This window comes from Schistosoma mansoni, chromosome 1, assembly GCF_000237925.1.
Source record: "Schistosoma mansoni strain Puerto Rico chromosome 1, complete genome".
NCBI lineage: Eukaryota > Metazoa > Platyhelminthes > Trematoda > Strigeidida > Schistosomatidae > Schistosoma > Schistosoma mansoni.
Window position 1 is genome coordinate 27,279,205 of NC_031495.1, and position 22,245 is coordinate 27,301,449.

The 22,245-nt window shown below is 36.6% G+C and overlaps 1 protein-coding gene across 3 annotated transcripts; it reads right to left on the minus strand.

Moving 5' to 3' along the window:
• Positions 1-3,648: 3,648 nt before the first annotated feature.
• On the minus strand, positions 3,649-16,739 carry Smp_120920.1 (hypothetical protein; the record flags this gene model as incomplete). 3 transcript variants are annotated; one of them, XM_018793893.1, is made up of 14 exons in its annotated part: positions 3,649-3,983; positions 9,103-9,518; positions 12,685-12,764; positions 13,626-13,674; positions 14,020-14,267; positions 14,747-14,813; positions 14,856-14,949; positions 15,907-15,982; positions 16,015-16,084; positions 16,121-16,232; positions 16,268-16,365; positions 16,399-16,461; positions 16,507-16,565; positions 16,609-16,710. In XM_018793893.1, 14 exons carry the CDS (start codon positions 16,708-16,710, stop codon positions 3,649-3,651), a joined length of 1,869 nt encoding a protein of 622 aa, XP_018648361.1. The 3 variants fall into 3 exon arrangements, with proteins under 3 accessions (XP_018648361.1, XP_018648362.1, XP_018648360.1); XM_018793894.1 differs by having other exon boundaries at positions 14,747-14,949; positions 16,609-16,734; XM_018793895.1 differs by having other exon boundaries at positions 14,747-14,949; positions 15,907-15,975; positions 16,121-16,365; positions 16,399-16,565; positions 16,609-16,739.
• Positions 16,740-22,245: the final 5,506 nt, after the last annotated feature.

Sequence of the window (22,245 nt, forward strand, 5' to 3'; positions counted from 1 at the left end):
TGTCAGGCAAGGTTGCTTACTCTCACCCTTTCTCTTTCTCCTGGTGATTGACTGGATCATGAAAACGTCAACATCTGGAGGGAAACACGGGATACAGTGGACAGCTAAGATGCAGCTGGACGATCTACACTTCGCAGATGATCTGGCTCTTTTATAACACAATCAACAACAAATGCAGGAGAAGACGACCAGTGTAGCAGCAGCCTCAACAGCAGTAGGTCCCACTATACACAAAGCGAAAAGCAAGATTCTCCGATACAACACAACATGTACCAATCGAATCACAATTGACGGAGGCTTTGGAGGATGAAAAGACTTTCACATATCTGGGCAGCATCATCGATGAACACAGTGGATCTGATGTAGATGTTAAGGTGCGGATCGGCAAAGCAAGAGCGGCATATCTACAACTGAAGAACATCTGGAACTCAAAATAATTGTCAACCAACACCAAAGTCAGAATTTTTAATACAAATGTCAAGAAATTTCTACTGTATGGGGTGGAAACCTGGAGAACTACGAAAGCCATCATCCAGAAGATACAGGTGTTTATTAACAGGTGTCTATGCAAAATACTTAGGATCCGTTGGCCAGACACTATCAGCAACAACCTACTGTAGGAGATAAGAAACCAGATTCCAGTCGAGGAAAAAATCAGGAAGAAGCGCTGGTAGTGGATAGGACACACATCGAGGAAAGCACACAACTGTGTCACAAGGTAAGCCTTCACATGGAATCCTGAAGGCCAAAGGAGAAGAGGAAGACCAAAAAACACATTACGCCGAGAAATAGAGACAGACATGAGAGGAATGAAAAAAATTGGATAGAACTAGAAAGGATGGCCCAGGACAGAGTGTGTTGAAAATGCTGGTCGGCAGCCTATGCTTCATTGGGGGTAACAGGCGTAGGTAAAAAAAGTAAAGTAAATAAATGATAACTTGCATTTTAAGGTCATGTTAAATTCTTTGAATCAGTAACGCTTTCATTCCTATTTTTTCCAGATACTAAGTGCTCTCTTGTAAACAACAGTATCGCACCTGATGACGCGTATAGGATCTTTGTATTATTTTCAACACAGTAACTAATCAGTATGTCATTTCTGCAACCATGTTAGTGTTAGTGTGCTACGTATGTCGACAGATATAAGTAGTATGTAAAACCAATCGAGAGTGGAATGTCTGGCAGCAGAAGGTTGAGAAGATCGAATAGAAAAGAACGGGAACACAGATGATTGGTATGGAAATGAAGGAACAACAAAGTCTGAGACAACTGATGGACATTTTTCAAATGAATTATTGAACATACGGTATTCATATTTTACTAAATAACTGTAATTTTGTGTTTAAATACATTCGGTCGTTCCCACTTGTTTTCGTTTATTACATTAGTATTTGACATGAACAAAAGATAACATAAGGATTAAGCTACATGTTAGATCAATTGTGAGTAAGAACTCTAAAGTGAACATTCAAGTAAAGCGGAGATCATATCAAATGTATTAACAGTAGATGTTTCAGCAATAATTAACTTACATTTATAGCTAAAGCATACATTAGCCAACTGATGAAACCAAAACACATCAGTACAATTAGGTATTAAGAAGTATGGATCAAGAAAAAGTAGGTCAAAATTGGGAATCCGAAAAGAATTTATGACATAACAAGCGATAAAACATCTTTACGTTGGTAAAATAATTTGCAGTTTCAAGAAAATGTGACCCATGAAAATTCAAAGAATTACACTCAGAAAAAATCAAATGTCCTTTTCAAGGTAACCATGAGTACATGTCTCAAACAAACATCAAATAATAACAATACAAATGATCACAGATGACAGCTTACACTGAGATTATATTAACTATTTTTCTCGGTGAAACCAAAAGACGTAACAACCACTTATGGATTGAGAAAAATACTGGAATGTATAATACTCGAGAAATTACGAATTACTATCATATCCCATCAGCATCATCATCGTCGGTAGCAAACTGATTTTCATTATTTGAACGAGAGGGAAGGCAGTCACTCCGAATAGAATTGCTTATGTGACCGTCAACATAAGAACTACGGACACCATGATCGGATCGATCTGCATGGCTTTGAAAAGTAGAACTCACAGACAGAGGAGCACCACTTTTGTCGATAGAATAAGTAGTAGGATTGCGAGATGGTACTGAATTCACGTGACCTGTGCTTAGCTCTAGGAGTTGTAACTGACGCAAATTGCCTGATTCTATCAACCATTGTCGAAATCTCTGATCCACAACAGTGCCAAAACTATGACATTGATCAAGGGTCAACCTTGCATTCTGTAAATGAAAACATAGAGACTTATAGCTATCCGCCACTTTATTTGTAAATACGAATGCGTAACACAAATTAAGAACAAAGTTATTACTATTTGTAAAAGTTTATGTTTTCTCACTGCCAATATTTCAGGTAAATCCAAACCATTAAAAAAAAACGACAACTATCGCACCAGTTGAGCGATTTGTTGGAAAACATGACTCAGCTACCTGGTGAATAAAATATTGCTGTCTGAAGTGATAAGTACTCTGTTCGGATTGTTAATATGAATGTTAACAATGTAATGCACATACTGCATTCAGTTGACAATCCACACTGAGAGTGTAATAGAAATGATGCACTTTAATAGACCGGAAACGTATCCAGTGAAAACAAACCACGATTTGATAACAAACTCATATGTCAGTATAATATAAATTGAGCCATGAAATAAGAAGCATAATACAACAAGATTCCAAATGAAATTATCCAGTGGTGAAATAATAATAGTAATAAGAAGAAGAACCCCTTTCATTCACTATAACAAGTGCTGTACGTCACAGATCTCTACTCACTGTATTTGTTTAGTTATGTAGTGAACCAAATTTTAGAGATAATTTTCCCGTAGACAAATACTGAAACGATCTAAGAGCACACTCATTCGTACAATAACAATAATGCGATGTATTCATTCAATTGTATTGGTTCTTTGAATCTTTCTATTGATGGTTAAGACTGTAACTCATTAGTCATTTTTATCACCTGTGCATCCTTTGTAGATGGTCGCGATAGATGATGGCTAGCAGTAGGAACTAGGACGCGCGTTTAGTCTTGATCTACTGCAGTCTTGAACATTGGTGGGAAAATTCAAACAACCAATAAAAAGAATTAAGCTTCACCCCATTTCACAAGCCAATTGCTATCTGGGCTCAGTAACCAAGTGGATAGAGCGATGGCCTTTAAAGGGAATGACACTGGGTTCGAGTCTCGGATTGAACATCAACTCTCAGGTGCAAGTACATCAAGCTAACAAGCCTCGAATGAGATGAAACTCGCAGCCTTCATCCTATGATTACCCACAATTCATCTCCGCTCATAATGTAATGGATTGTCTTATAGTGGAATTCACAATCACTGCAGATTTGAATAGTCCTTTGAAAAATCGGGAATCAAACAAATCCTTAAAATAAAAATAAAAGCCGATAGAGTGGTAGATCGAAAAACAAACCTAAATAAATTCACAAAACAGAAGTTTAATTGTTACCAATAATGCTAAATTGCATTAATAGGAACGTTTTTATGAAACTAACCATAACATGTTGAGGCCACTTATGATAAGCTCCAGCCCTTTCATGTAAAGCAATTAAATAAGCAGAAGGCAATGGATTGGTAAAATATTATTAGCCATGGGAAGATAGTTCTCTAAACGTCTTTCATCTGAGTCGCCCAAGTATCTGGACGTATTCGTTATAAGTGATGCACTCAAATCTAGACAGTTAGCCGTTTGAGGATTACCATTAGGAACAGATTCTTCAGAACGAGTATAATTTTTACCGACCGGGTTGTGGTCCATACTTTCAGCTCGAGTAGAAAGCAAAAGTGGAATATTGAAAGGATAAAAATGGGCGGGTTGTAGTAAGTCCCAGCAACGAACTCTGGATAATTGTTGAGATGAGTCTTGACGACTGGAATCTTGTCCTGAAATAAATCGTTATCGATAAATAGTCATATAAAAAAAGAACAGATAAATGGTTGAAAGTAATAAATCCAAATACTTATCACTAGTTTTAGGTAAATGGTCACTTAACCCTATAAGTGAAACATAGTATAATCGTCTTAATTAACTAAACCATTAAATGCAATTCACCTTCCCAATTTCAAAACAATCTGTGAAGTATTTGAAAAGCAAACTAATTTTCTACTCCAATACAACGTTATAAATAGCATAAAGAGTTAAAATCGAAATGCACCAACATCGGCTATAGTGCAAGAATCCTTAACTGAATATTCCAGTCCTTGCACAATAACTTTTACATTTATATCTGCTGCTCCTTAAAAGGGTTAAAATCTCAAGGTCATTCAGTAGCATATTTCAGTTACACCGTATAATGTTATCCTACTGTACAATACTTCTTGGACGTTACACTTAACTCGACTTTTCCCAAATTAGAAACAAAATTTGAAAGAGAAAAATGTATGATGACACAAAGTATATAATTTGAGTAAAATACTATATCTTAAGATTTGTGATACTATGTGTAATTATTTTTATATTTGATGTTTGTTGATTAAGCGTGCAAACTTTCCATAGTACTTTACTTATCATGCAAATGATTCCACTCATTTATCGTGTCACTGTGCTAAGAAATCTATTTCTGCTCATCCAATCTTCGGTTTCCACTTTATCAACTGGACAATGTAGTATAACAGTACTGCGTATATTCTAGGCCATAGTTCACTTCTTATCGTGCTGATATTAACATTTGTGTATTATTATTTCTGATTCAATAGACCGAGTCATTACAAATCTGATGAGCCTTTTTTCCTAAAATTGGAGTTTTCAGTTCACGTGTAGCCAGTCACTTTTAAATTTTCTTCTGTTTTGGTGATTACCATTTTTTGTTTATTTCAGTATGAATCTACCGGAACATGAATACATAAATCATACTTGTAAATATGGATAATATAACGGGTCAGTAGAACTAAATGCATTGAATTCAATAAACGTGTCTCCGTTCGGTAAAATTAACACAAGAATATAGTTTGCACAAGTTGAAATGCAGTTTCGGCATCGGATCATTCATCCACAGGCCTTGGAGTACTTGTTGTGTTGGGAGTATTGCTTACTGAAGTGTTCTTTTTCAGAGATAGTATTTCATTGCTACTAAACATTTCAATTATTTGATTACGTATAGAAACTTTCTAATTTTCACAGACCATAAGCCTCTTGTGTTTGCGTTTAACACCAATACCAATCACTATTCGCCCAGAGAAATACGGCAGTTAGATTACATCTCCCAGTTCTCAACAAGTACTCAATTCATCAATGGTGAATAATATGCTTTTCACGGGTAGAGCTAAATGCTCTAATTGTAATAAAAGGAATTAATATACAGGAAACTGTTTGAGTACAAGTCAGAGACCCTAATCTCCCCGCTTGTAAATAAAAGAAATGTTTAATATCGAATAGTATTCAATCATCTTTTTCAGACGTGATGACGATTCGCAATACTTCAACTGCAACGAACCAACTTTTTATACCAACATACTAAAGGAACGCAGTCTTTAATCATCGTCATTAGCCATCTCACCTCCGAATCCATGCTGCTGCAAAACCAATCTCAAAAACATTAATCGAGAGTAAAGTGAACCCAAGTATGAACAGACTGACACGAAATTGCGACCAATGCGAACGTAGCAAAATTCACAGTCACATTATCTCAAAACCATGAAAATGTATTCTATCAGATAAACGTTTCCAACACGTTCATATTAATTTAATAGGTTAATTGACACGATCTGACGACTTTATCTACATATTTAACGCAGTCAATCCATTTACCAGATGACCAATTGCCATGCAATCTGCACTTAATAAGTTGACAATCAGTGTCCGCAGGTACGGTATGCGCTTTGCACCATCAAAGTGCAAAGAACTTCTACAAGACTGGCAGGATTCTAATCCTGTACTCACCTTGGATGGTGAGCAGATTGTAGTAGTTGAGAAGTTCGTGTATCTAGGTAGCTACATAAGTGCTGGTGGTGGCGTGAGTGATGAGATCGATGCACGTATAATGAAAGCCAGAGCGACTTATGCCAATCTGGGCCATCTTTGGCGCCTTCGTGATGTTAGTCTGGCGGTAAAAGGTCGGATCTACAACGCGTCGGTGAGAGCAGTTTTGCTCTATGCTTGTGAGGATGTTAGACGACTCTCTGTGTTCGATCATCGTTGTCTCCGAAGGATTGCTGACATCCAGTGGCAACACCATGTTAGTAATTCAGAGGTTCGGCATCGTGTGTTTGGGCGCAGAGACGATAATCCGATTGGTGTCACCATTTTGAAACACCAACTTCGGTGGCTTGGTCATGTTCTACGAATGTCGTCCCAGAGAATTCCACGTCGTGCATTATTTGCCGACGCTGGGACTGGTTGGAAAAAGCGGAGAGGTGGTCAGTGTATGATATGGTGTCGTGGTGTGAAAGACAGATGCAAAGGGCTGACTTCTGTTGATCCTTCACGACTCCCTAGCTGGGGTCCAAGAGATGGTACCACACAATGGTTAGAGACGTTATCAGATATGGCTCAGAATAGAAGCCAGCGGAGATCATACAGTAACGTTCTTTTACTTTCTTCATAAATAGTGGTCATAACCTCCTTAACTGAAAGAGTTCTTCTTGTTGTACATTTCGGTTTCCCCCATCATTACTCTTATTTTTTTATATATGCATCTTACCCCTTTTCTCTTCCCATTCTCATTGTTTTGTGTGGCGAATATAAATCTGGTGCCTCTTTGTACCAATATTTATGTGTTTAAATAAATAAATAAATAAGTGATATCTCGACTGAAAATATAGCTAGTCTTCCTGGATGGGTAGATTTTAAATTTTGGTGTACCTTTAGCGGTCACCTTAGACAGGAGAAAACAGTCCTAACTGAATCTATTTCACAAATCCACTCGTATTTCTAGTGTCCGTCATCTTAGCAAGGCAACGTACTATCCAGAAGCGGAGGACCTTGTGGAACGAATTCACAAGCAACAGAAAAGCTGGGTAATGCCTCAACCAGATGCCACTAGGTAGAGCAGCCATTACCGTTAGTTCTGCTTAGCATCTGATCAAATATCAAGGAAGATATGAAATGCACACCGATCCACGAAATTAATCTGACACTCCTAGGAGTGCTTGTCGCCCGTGTTTGTGAAAATAAAAATTCCCCCAGTGGGACCATAGTCTTCACCATATGTACGTAGCTATCCAATAGGACCTAACCACCAAGATGCAATGATAAAAGTTAAATTTTGGCAAAAAATGTTTTGATGTACTATGAGCCCTAAAACAGTCACCCCAAAAGGATGCCTGATCAGATTGTGAAAATCATTATTATTATTATTATTGTTATTATTATTATTATTATTATTATAACTTAAACACATAAACATTGGTACAAGAGGGCACCAAATATATATGCGCCACACAGTAAAGATGAGGTTGTCGAAAGACAGGGAATTGAAGGTGCGTGACGCAATGTATAATGAAAAATAATATTAACAAATAGTTTTGAGCATGATTTGCGAGGGCGAGAATTAAGGGGTGAATAGTTTTTTAATTGTAGTTATTTAATTTGTGTGAGCGCCGGTATGCTGAGCAGGTGCCCAAGCTGAGACAAGTGGTTGTCTTGAAGAGCTAATCACTGAGCCCTTGACCTATAGGTATAATCTACATAATAAAGGACATTACGTCTCTACCAACAAAAAAGTGAACAAATAGGAAACGCAGACCAATCACGTCGATAAACGTGGATCAAAACTATAAGTACTACGAATATGCTCTAAGGGGAAGTGTTAGGAGGATATAATACTGGCTAATGAACGCTCTGGTTAGACCTGAATCAGAATATGCTCATTGGTTCATTCTCAATCAATCAGCCCTGGTGGATGAAGAATACATTGTTCCCTTTCAAATTTTTTTTCTGATTTAGGGGAAGTTGGGTGGAGTATGATATTCAAGAAATACTGCTTGATAAAAGGACATAATACAATCTCTTTCTCATTTTAAGTGAACACATAAGCTGGTCAGTTTCTAAACTAACGAATGTTTGTAAATCATTAGTTAATTCAGAATTGAACTTCCATGGATCACGAGCAGAGTATGGAACTATAACTTGTATATGGTTAGGAGTGTCAAATGCATATAAAGTTCCAGTTATAAGACGAAATTCTTATTTATAATACTCCACTGCTTAACGTTTCATAAAGCACGAATAGTCATTAAAAAAACTATAGTTTGGTTTAACTGATTTACTGCCGATTTTGTTAATCTTTTAGATCATTTTCATCACAAAAAAAATCACTTACGAAATTAGTGAAAACTAATATTCATAGCATAGCTTTTTTTGTTTTTAGTAGGTCACAGTATTTCTTTAATTGATGTCATTTTGTGACTTATTTATTTATTTGAACACATAAATATTGGTACAAAGGGGCACTGAATACATATGCGCCACACAAGTCACTTGATTCGCGTATAGACTGTGATACTGTCCAGGTGGCCAGACCAAAACAGGTGGTTTTCTTAGGGGGACAAACCCTGAGCCTTTGACCTGAAGGTCTAATTCACAAGACAGTGGAGCAACATCAGGAGATGCAGTCCCATGGTAGCCGTTGACCAACAATAGGTTCATACGCTATTTGTCCACTCAAGATACTGAAGCCTGGTGTACACCAGTGGTTTGTAATAAGGGTTTTTCAACTCCCCTGGGTGGACTTTCCGTGTCCAATAACCCGGTTAAAACGCCGGACATTCGCTTTTCGTCCTCTCACTTTCGTAAACAATACCCCCACTGCGAGAAGGCAGTGAGTAGGACTTCCCTGGCAGTAGTTTTATACGCGTGGCCATGTGAGAGCATTTCGAGGAGAGCAGACTCTTCACGCTCTCAGCCATACCAGGGCATTTGGGGGAAATGTCGTGATTTACTTGATCCTCGAATTTTCAAATATGAATGCTTAGGAAATTGGATTACTTGCTAAGTTCAGCAGAAAACAATAAATGATTTTAAGCTTCTTTTATAGTTATACATCATAAAAGAACTAATACTTACCCAACAAAAATGGACGATCCCAATAATTAACTTTTGGACTAAGGTTTACCTTGTTCAGGTGATCTACAAGTTTCATATACGTTGTATGAAAAGGAGCCAACAAGATTTCTTCATTACCAACCAGTGCTACACTACCAGGCGTAGGGGTGCCTGGGGTAGAAGTATTTGTACCCGAATTATTCCCAGGAATATTTGAAATAATCATAGATCCACTGATAGTGTTTGGAACAGGAGGCTGAATCAGTATTGGACGGGATTGTATAGCTAAATGTAATGTGCACCGACGACAAGAAGCTAAAACAGCACGACGACAGGCTGCAATAACTAAACAGTCTTCACAATGGTTAAGTTGAAGAGTATTTTCAATCGGTCCCAAAACAATGGTCAGCTTGCGACACTTATCTAGTGTAACAGACCTACAAAAAGTATTTAAGGAATTTATAATGGAAGATCCAACATACAGTCTAGATATTACTTAGATATATAAACAAATCAAATGCAAAGTTGTCTATAACACTAAACAATATAATTGTGGCTATCGACTGTCTGATTCAACCATTACTAAAAATAATAGGATGTCCTCATGAAAAAAAGCCTTAAGACGTTGATAACTCGAAAACACTCCCTCAAGATTCAGATGCAAATAGATAATAGGACAAACAGACAGAAACAACGTAGAACTTCGTACGTACGTACATCAGTTCAAGTTGCCATACCACATTAGCATAGAGATACAATTGTCCATTCAAATCCCATAGTGGTAGATGTAGTAAAAGTACAGACAGTAATCGTAAAGACAAGGGTTTGAAGATGTTATTCGAGGAGTATAATCCAGTAAAATAAATTTGGAAGGACAAAAAAGAAAGGGACATGAAGAACTCAGATTAGAATTTGAGAGAATGCAAAGAGTGGAAGCAACTTCGCCATTGCAGACAATTTTGAGCCATGTGATTCAAGGTCTCTAACCATTGGTTGCTATCATCTCGCGGATTCCAACCAGGTATTCTACACCTACCAACATGGCTCAGTCCACTTTTCAGTGACTTCATGGATTTGTGCTACTTTCTGGTCTGGCCGCCCCTAGCTTTCTTCCAACCTACTCCTCTACACCATAAAACAGCTCGTCGGGGCAGTCGGTGTTTAGACATACGTAACATATGTCCCAGCCATCTCAACTGATGAAGTTTCACTACTTCATCAATTGATTTGCCATCCTTACCTAATACCCTCTTCCTAACAACTACATTACTTACTCGGTGGTCACAGAATATACGAGCAATGCTTCGAAGACACCTGTGATCGAATATTAGTCCCCTCTCCCAAAAAAGAACAAGATGTAAAGCGAAAAATCCAATGTCTTGAAAAGTCAGCTGAAAGGACCGGAGACAGCAGTAAGCCTACCATATAAAAAAAACACAGAAATACTTAGTGGATGTTTTTAGAAGAACAACTATCCATATAAATTCACTCAGTATTACTTGTTTGAATCTTCCCATTGATGTTTAGGACTGCAACTGGTCAGTCTCTAACTGGCATATGTGCATACTGTGTGTATTGCCTCGATATAGCCTTATTTCACAAGCATTGTAAGCAAAGATGGATAGTGGCTAGCAGGTACATCCAGCTGACGAGTGCCAAATAGGACGAAACGCGCGTCCTGGATTCCACTGCTAGCCACTATTCGTCTTTGCTAACTATCCATATGTTTTCACCAAAATCCCTTAATGAACCGCCACTAATACAACACCAACAGTGTACACTAAACACAGACTGTCCTACCATATATACTGTACTTTACTAATTCTTGTAGATATTGCAGGCTAATAAATGAACATAATTGTAGTTAAACGATTTTTGAAAACAAAAAATTCAAAACGGTGACATTGGCTTAAAATAATTGGATAGTAGTTTAAACACTAATCCACCTACTTAGGTATCAGAAACCGGATAAAATCACCAGCCCTTGTACAATACCGTGCATCAAAACAGAATATATAAACACGTACTTGGTGATTACCACTGATAATTACATAAATTAACACATATAATGATACAATAAAAACTTGAGACCTATGAAATATGCTTTTCGACTAGACTAACATAACTTTGAGTTTTGACTACATCTTTGTTGATAATATGCGTTCATTTATGGCAATTGGTACCAGAAGAATATTATCATCAAACACGTGAAACTACTGGCACATTTGTATCAGTAGTTTGTGTTAGATAGTTGAAAAGTTTCCAAATATAACTAGATATTTATTATTATTTTATTCATTTAAACACATAAACATCGGCACAATAAGGCACCAAAATATGTATGGGCCACACGAAGTAGTTTTTATTCAGTTTTTGTGTGGACTAGAATACTGCCCGGGTGACTAAACTGAGATAGACGGTTTTCTTAAGAGGCCATTCACCGAGCCTTTGATCCGGAGGTCCAATCCACAAGACAAAGGAACGACGTTAGATGTGGTCTCATGACAGCCATACGTTATTTACATCCTCAGGATACTGGAACTAATATGGCCCTCCGTAGCCACTAACCCGGTTCAAGCGCCAGACATTTGGCTTTTTGTCTTCTCGATGTCGTAAACAACACCCTCACAGTGAAGGAGTGAACAGGACTTGCCTGAAAGTGACTGAGAGAATTTTGAGAGGGATATAGGACTCTCACCACCCTTGGCCGCACCAGGGCATTTGGGGGAGGTATTGTATCTAAGGTTTTCAGTTTTCTCATCGTTGATATTATGGACTGCATTTAAACAGTCCCCACTGGTATGCACGTTCACACAGAAGTGCCTTGAAACTGCCACTAGTTACACGTTTTAAGTAACTTTGTCATAGTGACTAGCAGTATTATCTCAGACGCACAATTCATTTCATTTAAGACTCGTCAGTTTATAGTACAAAACCTTGTAACGAACGGCAACTTCAAAGTACTTTGCTTACGATGCACAAAAGCCAATGGAGACTGATCGGATGAAATCCATAGTATCAACAAAGAAGTTCAAATCCTTACATATATAACTTCATATCTTTTTGGCAGTTCAATGGCTATTCGAACTTTGTAGCTAGGTGAACAACCTGTTAGCAAGTTCATAAAAAGTACTAGATTTTAGTTTTAGAGTAAACAACGATTCTGGAATAAGGTTATGACCGAAATAAGAGTCCTAAATAGGATAAGACACGAATTCTGTATAAAACTAGAAATCCCAGTTCAAAGTTTACTAGAATATCGTCAATTTTTCAGAAACGAATCACATGGAAATTATCATGAGTATAGGAAAGAATAAAGTTAATGATGAATAAGAACGAGATACTGGAATAGTTTGGTTCATGGTTATTTATTTATCAAACATTTCAGAACGCTAGTATGCACTCTGTAATATCTGGCATCGATGAACTTGAATCACCAAATATTAATCGATGAATCTAGCGAAAAATCATTTATTAGGAAACTACAGTGGTAAGTTTATACTTTTATTAAATAAAAATATGGAAAGAATATCATATTACATGACCAAAAGTGTTTATACATAGAATTCTACCACAATGATATACTAACGTTGGTAAACTAACCTCATCGGTGACAAGAGATATAAATAACTACAATGGGCACGATGTATTTTAAGCGTTGCACCATCAAGTGTAGCAGAACTCTGAAATCAAAGTAAAATGATTTCAAGGAGGATTTTGATACTGAGAGATAGGTACTTGTGAATGTAGACAAACCAAGTTATTACACGTAAAGAGAAATTCAAGAAACTTTAGATGGAACTTAAACACTCCCAGTTGGTGATTAAAGTACATCAAGAATAGTGACACAAACCTTCCTGATCCGTATTTTTTTTAGGTTGCAGAAATCTTATGACTCCACATCTATATTTTTCTGATTGCTTACTTCATTTCATCAGTTTATTTCAATATTTCCTCTGCTTTTACTTATTTTTGTATGCTGTTGTAAAATGTAAAAATTAAACTGCTGTGAATTTGTGGTATTATATCCTATCATTTTTAAACGACCTGGATAAAAAATAAAGTTGTAGGTATTTGGCAGCTTTCAAAATAAATTCCATTTCAAATATGACGAAAGCCAGTCTGCATATAACACGCGTCAAAAGTATGGATAGTTCGACAATAAATCTGCTTTTTCTTACTAGTAGAATCCATTAGATTGAGTAGTATAAATTTAAAACAAATCAGAGTTTTTGATGAATTGTAGGTACAACTGCTGGATTATCATCTCCATTAATTAAAGTGATATCGACAGAGGAGTCTTAATATCGAACGGTTACACAGAGAATCCATAATACAATAGACACCAGAGGAGCATTTTTATTGATCGATAGAAAAGATTACTATTTGGGGGATTGAATCTAACAATTTTCCAAAATAATTTTATGGTATTTTAACATGGTAGCAGTAAAATTACTAATTATAACTAAACTCCTTCATTCTCTATAAAAAAACTGTATGAACCAATGCAAATAGTAAACATTTTAAAAATAGAATAAACTTACACGAGCAATAATTTGGCGAGAAATCATCGACATGACAACCAGTTTGTTTCTAGAATATTCAATTAAAAACATGTAGGAAAAATTGACTAAAGTATCAATTGACAAGATTTTTAACAACTTAGTGACTACTTAGTATGTGTGAAAAACAGTGCACTACAAATATGTAAATTGGTGCAGAGATAGAAATTTTTCTTCAAATCGCCCTACTGAGGTAAAAACTGAATACAATGATGGTGAACCACAAAATGCCTATATGTGGCTGCAGTTATCAATAGAACAAGCTTCAAAATACACATTTTTCGTATACTTAATGAAGCACCACACAACAAACATGACTTCAAACAACTGGAAATCGTTCTCTAAATAGTGAGGTAAGGATTTTCCAAAAGCTTACCCACTGTGACCTCCGGTTCGTGGAACTTGGTGTGCGTTTGTCGCAATCTTCTGACGCTTTATGACATCATTCTGTGGCTGTTGCTGAGTATTGTTTAAACCAGATTCATTGTCCAAGACAACTTGATGAGGGAGACGCCACTGTAAACGTCGACCATTTAGAATACAGTTTTCAACCGAAAACGGGTTTTGTGTTAACCATGAACGAATCCAAGAAAGAAGGCCACGCAAATGGAAAGCATGTGTAACCTACAAAAGGTTTTATATAGTTTGAAGCAAATGAAGTGACTGGAAATAATCAAATGAGAGAGTGGCTGTTAAAGTACAGTTATGTAATACAAGCATCTTAGATTATGGTACGATATAGACAACCGTGATTCATTCTAATTCTGAAAATATTAGTAAAGCTACGATCCACCACAAAGCGATTGACATTGATCTCCAAATAAGGATTTGGTGTGACCTGCAACGCCATCTGAATGGAGCAAGAATCTCCGCGAAAAGCTGGAAACTATTGTGAATACTGCCACAAATAACAACAATTTGCGAACCGTGTTATAATAAAGCCTTAAACGAATATCTTTCGTCAATGTTGCATATACAAGACATAGTAGTGGAATGTGAACAAAGTGCGCCTCTATATTAACAAGTAAGTAAACACAATATAACGACAATTTTTTGTAGGCTTTTGCTGTTATGAGAATGATAAGAAAACAATGAGGAAATACCTTGGAATAACCAGTTGCTGGAAGAATTGTTGGTATATGGGCAAGTTCTGAAAATGAATTAAGTGTCCTGAAATAAAATAAGGTTAAAAGTATGTAAAAGTAGTTGCACCTTCCTTCATCAGCTGATCCTTCCAAAACAAGATCCAAAGCTTCGACAGCACCTTCAGATAATGTTGCATCCATACTATTTCCACTTTGGTTATCTGAATATAAAGTACAAAACGGTAAGTAATGTGCAAACACAGTACGTGATTCGAATCAAGAACCCATTTTGCAACCGGCAGTAATCTATTAATGTGCCATGAGAAGTAATGAAAAACCAAAACAGAAGTGATAAAGCAAACCAGAAGAACGAGGAGTCGAAAATGCAAACGTAAGGCTGCAAATGATCACTAAATGTGATTAGGTAATTGCCAAATATACATCAATTATCGAGATAACATAGGTGGAACTACATCCAGGGAAATATGATGAGACAACTAAAAATACTTGCCGTAAACAGTGACATGGTGGGTATTTGTAGCTCAAGCGGATGATTATGATGGAGTTTTGTTCTCTGAGCTGGATGGTTTGGTCGTGGAGCTTTCACCGACCAAACTAGCTCAGAGAACAAAACTCCATCAAAAACAGTGACTACATAGACATAAATGTAAATGAGAATCTGTCTTAATTCAAGACAGTACATTTACACTGTTATTAACTCACACGTTTTCTACACACTCTGAATGTTCATCTTGTGATGATTATTTCTGGTTAACACGAAGTTAGTACTCTGTAACTATGCGACACAGTTATATTTAACGACATACATTAGTAAGTAATCAATTAATTGATGAATTTATTGTTCATATCAATGAGTAGGATACTAATTAATTGGTGAAAGAAATCATATCTGGCCGAGTGATAGCTGCTCACAAGGACTGATTATTGGAGCATGCCCCGAATAACTGGGAATCAAAGACAAGTTAGACAGACAAACGGTTTTGCGATAAAATGGCATACTTATACACAGAATATGAACATAAAATAAACATGGTAAATTAAGAAGATTGAGGGGAGTTAGCTTGTAGATCACTTCTTTTCTAATTAATCAGAACCCGAATTATTATTAAATTTTGTGCATTATATCAACACAAACATAAACAACAAATAAGATTTACCGGGTTCAACAAGAAGATCAAGCATTTCATTCAAATTTTCACTGATAAACTGGAAATGATATTGCTCATCTAGATTCTGAAAACTGAAAGTTAAATTCACACAATTACGCGACATAGTCTGATAGGAGTTGAACGACCTGAATCCAACTCGGATGAACGACTGTAACTACCAGGCCACCTAGCAGAGTAGATAATAAGATCACAAAACACTAACTCAGCACTGGCTGACACTGCTGACGCTCGCAGTGATATCTTGTTTATTTGTTGTATGTAAAGAAAGAGTACAAATGTGAACAGATTAACAGATTGTGAAGCACGAATCCTCTCTATAAATTATGTGGATCTGAAAATATGTAACTACCGGCATCTGCTAAGTTCGCTGCAGTAAATATCCTTTCATCGACGTCCTTAAGCTTTTCATACTGTGTTGCCGACATGGTTAGACAGGTGTGAAAGAGGCTAAATAACTGTATAATTTAAAATCAAACATACACCCAAGCCAAATCCTCAGTCAGTTGAAGCTTATTACATGCTACATGTTTCCAAACAGAATAACTGTTAGGAAATGTACATCGATCTATCAAAAATAAGGGGATCTACCTTAATCTCGATCCAATTTTACTTTTGGTTTTTGCATAAGTAACGAGCTTTTTGATATTCTAAAACACGTAGGGCTTAAATATTGTAGGGAAACGTTCTTACATGAACAGCAAGTCTCGGATGAGGATGAACTTGAAAGATACCGTATGCGAACGGTTCTGCCCTGGGCCAAAGGCTCAGAGTTACATGACTAGCCTTGCCCATAGCACAGGCTTTACATTATGCAACTTGAAGATACCGCAAATTTTAGGAATGTGCCATAACCTTTAGACGACCTTTGAAGTAAGATAAACATAAAAAGATTATTCAAATAGTTGTCGACAGAACAGAAGACACTTTCCTTATTGGGCTTACATGAGAATGGAGTTATGTTATACTCGTGCGGAATGTTTTTATTAAGTTTATCGCATGAGGAATTTCATGATTAGAAGTCAGTAGTAAGGATAGATGGTCAAAAGATCCATAATAATCATTGGAAATTGCAGTACTGTGAAGTTCCGACTTTTCTGTGAATGTACCAGCAAAAGGTTTCGTTACCGTGTGTTCTGATAGAGAACCCCTGTAATTCACTACTCAATGAGGAAGATGGAACCCCGATTGGCAAAATGGCTTACAAATAACTCATCTGAACCCAAAGCCTTTGACAGAGTTAGTCCCACAGTTACTCCTAGTTTTTACGTCATCAGATCTTTCATAATCCTAAGATTAATATCGTTGGGACCACTGGACTTATGTAGTTTGACATAGTGAAATATTAGTGAGAAAACTTTTTTCTCAATATCCATGATATCTATCGATGAAACGCAATTTCTGTAATCAATATGCGGTCTTTAAACATGGTTGATAAAAAGCACATTGCTAAAATTTTTTAATGAAGCTTCAGCCCTTTCAACTTCCCAACCTCCCAATGTCAACGAAATTTGAGCACCAGAAGTGGCAGGATCCCATCCTTTATCTGAGATCGTCTCTTTATATATGAGAACAAACATTCCGGTTTATTTTCAGAATCCCCAACTAGTTATTTTCTGCGTGACAGTCCGAACTTAACTATCAACCTTTTACATGAGTCCCTAGTCTTACGATAATTGGGCCTGTACTGTTTAGAATCTTCAAAGACAAACATAATCCAATACAATATCCTACGTCCAAGAAGTTTCTCGACCTTTGTAATCAGTTATGTCGGGTAGTTATTTGGTCTTTGTGGTGTGAAGCACGATTTAAATAGGGACGTAAGTAAACCAAGTGTATATTTAAATATAGATCATGTTTGTTGAGCTCGTATTAATCGACCCGTCTGTTGTAGCAGCAGTGTGCAAAATTGAATACATCCAGTCGGTTTCTTTGAGATTAATACCAAACTCTGTAATTTGGACCATAGCAATTTGTATGATTCTAATAATCACATACTTTTCTCATTCAGAAAATCGAGTGATTCACTTTATATTCAAAGGCGATTATATCTGTAGAGTGGTACTTTTTACGTTTCTGTGGTTGACACTGGACGCACCAAATCCATCATTCCACTTAGAAAGTTGAAATCATTAAATCTCGATGCTATAATCAAGCCTACCAAAGTTTCTACTTTGAGCATTACAGGCCATAAACTTCCTGTTTTCTGGTGTTGTAATTTGTTGGTTGGAGACAATAAATCTTCGATCCTAATTTGTGAATTTCTCATCACTCATTGCGAACTGTCTATCCTGCGTCTAGAAAATTTAACAAAGATTCAGGGACCTTGTAGTGCCGCGATTCGTTAATCGTTTACTTCGATAACCGTTATAATTCTAATCTCAACGGTGCGTAAAATCAGAAGACAAAGGATAGCAAAAACTACAGTTTATTGTCGAATAACTCAGGTTAGAAAGTTAACAACACCTGAGCGAATATCAACGAGCGAGTGAGCGGCAAGCGAGCAAGTAAACAGGCGAATAAGCGAAGGAAGCGAACGAGGAGCAAGCGAGTGAATAGCAAGCAATTACATAGGCAATTTATAGTCAAATTTAATAAGGGCACAGCAAAGCAAAACAAAGGCTGATAATAATATTTGCGTGCGTACATATATGGGGAGGAGTATGAGTCATCGAGTGATATTTAAGTAGTCAACATTTCGGATAGAGTGTCATGTGCTTTAGTGGTATAGCAGTGTAAAGAATATGCAAATTGTTACTATCCAAATGACGATGTCTGTTAAGTAAGTTATAAAAAGGGCTTAACCAAAATTGGCTATAATCGAAATTGATTGTAGGATGGTTGCTATATAACTCCCCCCTGCAAACAAAGATATATGAAAAAAATGTCTGTGTTTGCATAAAGTACAGTAAATTGAATAGCGTAGTTACAACCATTTGAAGATATAGGCTTGTACAAAATTAGAATGAAGTTAATGTGCATTTAGTTCGTGCCCGTCCGTTAGGCTATACAAAATAGCGGTAAGATATAGAAGGAATATGGTATCGCTTCGAAAAAAATTACACGTATAAGCGTAAGGGTGTACATAATCTGTGCCGAGTTTAATAGTGTTTAACATGAGTTTAATAATCTATATGTATACAATGAAGAGGAAGAATTATAATTAATATTCGAAATAGCAGAAAATTATCAGTAAAAGATTGTAGCGACATAACGTTGCGGCCATCTTACTCTGCGACCAGACTTTGTCGTTATCAGAGTCTCTTCTTTTTGGTGCGCTAGCGTCGTTGATTCTTGAGATTCGTGTTTCGTCGGTGTGATCGTCTTCGAGAGGCTTGTGCTTGTCGATTGAAAATCGCTATCGATGAAAGCTGGTTTCACTCGATCGATGCTGATTACATCTGTCTTTCCAGCTTTTTCTATCGTAACTGTCTTATCTGTCTTCGTAATCACTCCAAATGGACCTTCATAGTTCGGCTGCAGAGGTGGTTGTACATTGTCTCTTCTAATGAATACGTGCGTGCTATTATGTAGTTGCTGAGGTACGAACACTCGTCGTTTTTGTAGTCTGGGAAGTGCTATTTTTAGGTCGTTCATGTGTTTCTTCAGGCGTTGCACGTAGTTGGCTACATCGGTCGGGACGCTTTTATCTGAAGCGAAAAATTCTCCGGGTAAACGTAAAGTAGTTCCATATACCAACTCGGCTGGACAACATCCCATATCCTGTTTAATTATTGTTCTTAAACCTAACATGACTAAGGGAAGCTTATTAGCCCAATCGTTGTTGACAATGACAGATGTAAGGGACGCTTTCAACTGCCTATGTAGGCGTTCAACCATTCCGTTTGCCATTGGATGGTAGGATGTCGTTCGTATACGTTTAATTCCGAGGAGTTCTGCAAGCCGCTGGAAGAGTCGACTTTCGAATTGAGCTCCTCTATCGGTCATGATAATTGCCGGTATACCATAGTAAGAAATCCAATTTTCGATAAGGGCTTTGGCTACGGATTCGGCTGAGGTGTCTTTTATTGGCACCGCTACAGGCCATCGGGTAAATCTATCGATGCATGTAAAAATATAGTTGTACCCATTCGAAACTGGCAGTGGTCCCACGATATCGATGTGTATATGCTCAAATCGAGTGTCTGGCTGTGAAAACGAACCCATTGGCGAGCTAGTATGACGATGTACTTTGGCTCTTTGACATTTCATGCATGCTTGCGTCCAATTTCGTATATCGCGATTCATTTTCGTCCATACGAAACGCTCACTGATTAATTTCATCGTGGCTTTTATTCCAGGGTGCGATAAGTTATGGATACTTTCGAATACTTTCCGTCGCAATGGTTTAGGAATGAATGGGCGAGGTCGGCCTGTCGACATGTCACATATTACTTTCGCGTTGCCGAACTGAACATCTTCGAATGATAATGACGTCGTGTCATCGAATCTTAGCTTGTTTAGTTCGATGTCTGTCTCTTGTAACTTCGCGAGACCGTGATAATCAATTCCATTTGTAATAATCGCGTTTATCGTTGTTCTGGACAACGCATCTGCCACTTCGTTACTATTACCTTCAATATACTGTATGCTAGATGTAAATTGGGAAATAAATTCTAATTGTCGAATTTCCCTCGGCGAATAGTTATCCTGCTTGGCGTTTAATGCTTTCGTGAGGGGTTTATTATTATTTTTTTTTTATTATTATTCACAAACACTTTATGGGTACATAAGTGCTGTGAAGAAACCATTTCGGGTTTCTTCAAAAATGCAATAATACACAATTTTCAATAATGTTAACATTACATATGCCATGTTTGAGAAAGGAAGGAAAAGTAAAATAAAATATTAATAATAGAATAGTAACAATAGTAATAATAAATGAGGTTCTGAGTAATTAGCAAGAATCTTGAACTGATTTGAAGAAGGAAAGGGAGAAACCAAGGAAATAGAAATAAAAGAGACGCGGAAAATGTAAATATCTTAACGCAGAACAAGAATAAACAACTATGTATGTATAGCATAATGAGTAATAAAAATAAAACAAAACAGAATAAATTAATAAGTAAATAACTTATTATTGCAGTAAGATATGACGTTAGAATAAATGTTTGTGCGTGTACAGTCATAGTTTTGGGTGATGCCATGAAAGTCTCAATTAAGTGCAAAAGATAATCTATATGTATGAGTCGTGTATATACATAGGGAAGATAAAACGAGTCTGATAAGTTGAATTCAACGTAACTCAAGTTATTGTCTCAATCCAAAGCTTCGTAATCTTAAGAATAATATTTATTTAGAAGGAAAAAAAAGGAGAGAGAAAAGAAATGAACACATGGTGAAAGGGTCCAACCATGACCATAATAGTGTAATGGGTATAGAATTTTGAGGTGAACGAATAATTTTAAAATAATAATAACAACAATAATAAACCCTTACGGATAAATACGTGTAGATTTATGTAACAGTATACAGAGTGAAACCGGGTATTAGTATAAACATTAGTGCAATAATAATAATTTATAATGATGCTATCATAGTCATAATTAATTGCAAGGAATAATTAAATATAAATTTCTATATGTTATATATATGTTGTGAATATTAAAAAAAAAATTATTTGTTTAAGTGGAACATAGGGTTTTTGTTTTTCATTGTAGACTTTGGATGTTTAGGAGTAAAACATGTTTAGAAGGACAAGAAGAGATGAAAAGAATATCTAATGTGTCGAAAGACCAATAATGATATTAATAACAGTAATAATTATAAATACGAACATAAGCAGACTTCATATATTAAGATGAATAAAAGTGAAATAGAATAGACATGAAAAGTTTCAAAGGTTTCACTTTGCTTTTCAGTCAGTTAGATAGATGACGGACCTTTTTTGTATAAATCATTGTTAAGCACGTTAATATTCAATAGGTGACACAATCCACTTTCGGAAAGAAAATCATCAAGAAGACTTCGGAACCGGATTATAGTTTCACTGCATCGGAGGTTCATTGGCAGTCTATTCCACATGGTTGAGTAGCGAATAACGAAAAAATTCTGGCGTAAATTTGTGTGGGTTTTTGGAATCGTTAGAATTTTTTTTATTGCGTAGATTGTGGGACGGTATCATAGAGTATGAAGGGGTAGATAGCGAAGAGTAAGAAATACCGTTAAGAAGCCGGTAGAGAAAGATAAGGTTTAATTTGATACGCCTGATCCAGAGAGGTTCTAGTTTGAGTTGTTGACATCTTTGGTGATAGTCTTTGTTGTCAGAATACCCCAAAACAGCTTTGGTGAACCTTCTTTGAACACCTTCAATTTTAATCAGGTCATTAT